The 5,148-nt window shown below is 36.3% G+C and overlaps 1 protein-coding gene across 1 annotated transcript; it reads right to left on the bottom strand.

Annotated features, from left to right (window-relative positions):
- Positions 1 to 217: 217 nt before the first annotated feature.
- On the bottom strand, positions 218 to 3,615 carry LOC140182308 (uncharacterized). Its single transcript, XM_072228471.1, has 3 exons — positions 3,100 to 3,615; positions 1,083 to 2,983; positions 218 to 998 (listed from the first exon to the last, which is right to left on the bottom strand). Exons 1-3 carry the CDS (start codon positions 3,613 to 3,615, stop codon positions 218 to 220), a joined length of 3,198 nt encoding a protein of 1,065 aa, XP_072084572.1.
- Positions 3,616 to 5,148: the final 1,533 nt, after the last annotated feature.

A 5,148-nucleotide genomic window follows, 5' to 3' on the forward strand; every position in this document is an offset into this window, starting at 1 on the left:
TTGTCGAAGTAGATTCTTACTTGATGTTGCTTTAAGATCAATAAATTCTTTATTCCTACACAAATAAATTAGTTAACTCGAGTTAATATAAGCAATAAAGTGACATATCCTATAAGAAACACTAACAAAATGAGAAATTAAAACAAAAATATGACTTACAAATAAAAAGGTGAAGAAAACTTAGTTATACATATGTACATATTAAGCAATAAATTGCTTAGGCTGACCCATCAGAATCAGAATCTCCAATGAAATCTGCCTCATCTTCTTGGGCAGAAGTCACTTGGGGAACCTTTTCAATAACTGTAGGTCGTAGATCATTCCTCTCCAGAATAAGTTCACCATCATCAGCTGGTATGGCAGGACTTGTTATATGCTCGTGTTGTTCACTATAGAAGGTTTGACTGGCCTCAGACTCAGATTCGTCATTTGTTTTAAATAAGTCTCTTGGGATAGTTTCCATAACATAATGTTTGTTATGTTCATATGGATCTTGCACATAAAAACACTGATGTGCTTGAGATGCTAGTATGAAAGGTTCATTCTGGTAGCATTTCTTATTGAAGTGAACAAATGTAAGACCGTATTTGTCTCTCCCAGCATCATACCACTCACACCGAAACAATACAACCTTAAAACGCCCAAAATAATCTAACTCTACTATCTCAAATAACCTGCCATAATAAGCTACAGTGTCTTGAATTGGACTTTTATCTTTAGCACTTGCAAAGCTTGAAGTTAAAGCAGTTAATGTGACACCACTATTTTGTGTTTTTCTCCTTGCCTCACGCTCCACAGTGTGAAACCTATATCCATTAATTATATATCCAGAAAATCTTCTTGCAACAGAGCTTGGACCTCGAGATAATTCTTTTAGCCAAACAGGCACATCTGAATCTCTCGCCCGAGTTTCAAACCACTGCGAGAAGGTTCTACTGTGAACTTGAGCTTTTCTCCATCTTGTTCCCCGCTGATTGTTAACCTCATCCTCATGCTCTCTGTAGTTAATAATAGTTATGTTTGATCGGAAAAAATCTAAATGCACTTGATTTAGTGAATAAACATAAGTTATATTAAGTTACCTAACATAATCTGCGACTTCTTCACAATTGTATAATACATATACATGGGCTTGAGCACTTGATATGTCATCGAGATTAATTGGTTCTCCATTTCCCACGCCTAACGAACGACCTTTGTTAGAAAACAACTTTGAAGGCAAAACTTCATCGTCATTAGGATCATCATCATTCCGAGGTCGCTTATTAAGTCTTGTTCGCACACCTTCATGTAAGTATCTTGAGCAGAAAGTTAAGCACTCTTCAGCCAGATATGCCTCTGCAATAGAACCTTCGGGGCGACTTTTATTGCGTACATACGACTTTAATGTACACATGTACCTTTCTGGAGGATACATCCAATGAAACTGCACCGGACCACCCAATCTCACCTCATTTGCTAAATGAATAGGAAGATGAACCATTATGTCAAAAAAACTAGGGGGAAAGATCCTCTCAAGGTGGCATAATGTTTCCACAATCTCTAACTCCAGTCGATCTATCTCTTCCAGTGTTATTAACTTTTTGCATATGCGACGAAAAAAGGAACTTAGTCGAATCAACGGAATGGCCACGTGATCAGGAAGGATGCTTTTAATCGGTATTGGTAGTAAGTAGTGTAGCAAACAATGAGCATCGTGAGTCTTATACCCAGAAATTTTTCTTTCTGCTAGATGTACACACCGTGATATATTCGAAGCACTACCATCAGGTAGCTTTGTTGTCTTCAAAACACCACAAAAAATTGACTTCTCTGCAGCAGTCATAGAAAAGCATGCCTTTGCCAACTTTGTTCTCTTGCCATTATTCACCTCCTTTGGTTGAAGATTTTTCCAGATCCCCAAATCTTTTAAGTCATATCGAGCATTCAGATGATCCTTTGTCTTGCCTGGGATATCCAAAAGAGTTCCAATTATACTGTCAAGTATGTTCTTCTCTATGTGCATGACATCTAAGTTGTGACGCAGTAGGTTCTTGTGCCAGTAAGGCAATTCAAAGAAAATTGATCTTTTTTTCCAATTCCATGGGAAACTATTTGATGTACTTTGCTTCTTCCCGAAAACATTCTCAACATTTTGTAGCATCTCAAAAATTTCCGTTCCTTCTATAACAGGTGGAGGGGGTCTTAATTCTTGCTTCCCATTAAAAGACCTTGTATTGGTTCTCCATGGATGATCCATGGGTAAAAAGACACGATGGTCCATATAAACTGTCTTCCGACTATGTTTTAGTTGTAGAGAAGAGGTATTTTTGTTGCAACAAGGGCAAGCCAATTTTCCCTTTGTACTCCACCCAGACAACATAGCATACGCAGGAAAATCATTAATTGTCCACAAAAGAGCTGCCCGCATTTGAAAGGTCTCATTCTTTGATGCATCATAAGTTTCCACCCCTATTTCCCACAACAACTTCAAGTCTTCCATCAATGGTTGTAGATACACGTCAATATCTTTGCCAGGTGATTGTGGCCCAGGAATAAGCAAAGATAGCATACAATATTCAGGTTTCATGCACATCCACGGAGGCAAGTTGTATACCATCAGCATTACGGGCCACGTGCTCCATGAAATATTCATGCTACGAAATGGGTTGAACCCATCACTTGACAAGCCTAGTCTAATATTGCGTGATTCTTTTGCAAAATCTTCATTCATTTCATCAAAGTTCTTCCATGCCAGTCCATCAGCAGGATGCTTTAACGTCCCATCTTTAACGCGCTCCTCATCATGCCACCTCAAACTAGCTGCCGTTTTTGAGCACATAAATAATCGCTGAAGTCTTGGAATTATAGGAAAGTATCTCAGAGTCTTTACAGGAATAGGACGACCTTTATTGTGAGGTTGGTTCTCGCTATTATCACTAGAATTTTCAGTATATCGAGATGTTCCACATACACGACATTGTGTTTCATCCTTTAGTTCTTTCTTATACAGGAGGCAATCATTAGGACAAGCATCAATTTTTTATAATCCAGACCTAAATCTCTTATCATAGCCTTCGTCTTATGGAAAGATGGAGGTATTTTAATTTCAGGCATTGCCTCTTTCAATAGCTCAAGAAGGGAAGTGAAGGAGGCATTGCTCCAACCGTGCAAACACTTCAACAAGTACAGGCGGATGGTAAAAGATAATGTAGAAAATTTCTTGCAGCCCGGGTATAACTCTTGACTTGCCCCATCTATTAAATTATAAAACTTTTTAGCCTCTTCATTTGGACCTACAGTAACACCCTCAGCATGATCTCCAAATGCATCATTAAGCAGTCCTTCAATGTCATCGCGTGCACCTTCATCATCCGTGTCATCATCAACCACCATCGGGATTGTCCATTCCCCGTGATTAATCCATGTTCTATATCCCTTAACAAATCCGTCGGCTACTAAATGGTCAAATACCACATCTCTTCTATACCACTCAATGTTACAACACCTCTTACAAGGACATTGAATTTGTTGTCCGTCCGGCTCTCCCTCAGAGTATGCAAACTCTAAGAAACTAATAACACCATTGATATACTCTTCGCTATACCTCGGTAGATCCATCCAATCCTTCGGCATATCACAAAACCTAATCGATAATTATTAAATTTTTTTGGAGAAAAATTTATAAGGGGTCGCAAAGTGAAGATAATAAGAATAGAGGAGGAAGGGTGTTATGAAATATAAGGGGCATGGGCTATGAAACGGACTTCATAGCCTTGTAGTTAGGTTAGGAAATAGTTCCTAATCTTTAGAAGTAATTCTCTAAATATTTTACTAGAAACTCGCTGAAGCAAAACAAATTAAGGAAAATAAAAAATTTATAGTACATAAATAATAAGTTAAATTGCAACTTCATAACTAATAAAGCAATCAAAGTGGAGCTACACATGAATTAATAGCATAATAATAAAGTGAAAAAAAAAGTATGCATTGTACCTTGCCATGACACGATCAATGTTTTGACAAAATCCACTTGGGAGCTTTAACCAAAAACTTCAATCTGTTTGTTACCAAGTAAAATTCTAAGAGATTAGACTATGATATTATTTACTCTTGATTTATTTTCATAAATTCTAAACTGATATAATTAAAATGTAAGGGAAAAAAAATAAAAAAACTCAATTCAGGTCGATAACTTATTTGAAAAATAAAAGCAATCTGATAACAGCCCAAAATTCAAATCCAAAGCATGAGTAACTGAGTAACTAAAAATAAAAGGAAGCAATCTTGCTTCTCAAAACTCAATTCAGGTCAGTAGAAGTGAGACGATTTAATGGTAAATCATGAGCTAATCAAAATATTATCCTGGTAACTGGTAAGCCATGAACTTGGCAGCCATTCATGCAAACCACATGGGTCATCCATGCAGCAGCAAACAATGAAATACATTTAGAGAATAGTGAAAAGAATCAGGATGCTTTAACGTAAATCTTTTCACATGGACCAGTTTGACTATTAAACGACTTATAATTAAGAATAAAAATATTATCATAAATCTCAATAAGTCACGGATTTGAAGTTGTTGCGGAGCAGATCCTGTGATATAATATAACCTTGGAAGTTCTAACTTTAAAAAATAAAAGTAAAGTTATGAAAATAGATGGAGAAGGGCAGAGTGAGACAGTGAGTGATGTGAATTATTATCAAGTGATAGAGTATGATAATAACGTGAAGACTGATATATTAACACATTATTACCATTACCTTAATAAATGCTACCAAAATTTTGCCTCCATGTGTTGCTCTGCTCTGTTACTACTTACTACTATTATGTTTTCTAATCAAAGTTATTCTCAAAAGTAATAAACAAACAAAACTATCACTTAAAAGGGACCAAAATTCATGAGATTTCTCTGAGGCGGCTTTTTTATTATTGATCTGTGCCACTGATGCCCTCAAAACAAGGCAAGTTAGTACTTATCCCTAACAATATCAATATCTGTGATTTCAGTTTAGATTTCACTGCTCACTGCTACGCTTCAAATTTCTTATTAAAGAGTATATGCAGTTTGCTTGGAATATTGAACAATCTCAATCAAACTAAAAACTATTTTTTTATCTTATCTATATAGTAAGTTGATGTTATGATACTGAGAAGACAACCAATAA

Source organism: Arachis hypogaea, chromosome 19 (assembly GCF_003086295.3).
Source record: "Arachis hypogaea cultivar Tifrunner chromosome 19, arahy.Tifrunner.gnm2.J5K5, whole genome shotgun sequence".
In the NCBI taxonomy this organism is placed as follows: Eukaryota; Viridiplantae; Streptophyta; class Magnoliopsida; order Fabales; family Fabaceae; genus Arachis; species Arachis hypogaea.

Coding starts and splice junctions, on each gene's coding strand:
- LOC140182308 (XM_072228471.1), bottom strand. CDS start 3,615: ATGCCGAAGGATTGGATGGATCTACCGAGGTATAGCGAAGAGTATATC. Junction 2,984..3,099: donor TTCTTGAGCTATTGAAAGAG/GCAATGCCTGAA, acceptor CTCCTGTATAAG/AAAGAACTAAAGGATGAAAC. Junction 999..1,082: donor GAAGTCGCAGATTATGTTAG/GTAACTTAATAT, acceptor TATTAACTACAG/AGAGCATGAGGATGAGGTTA.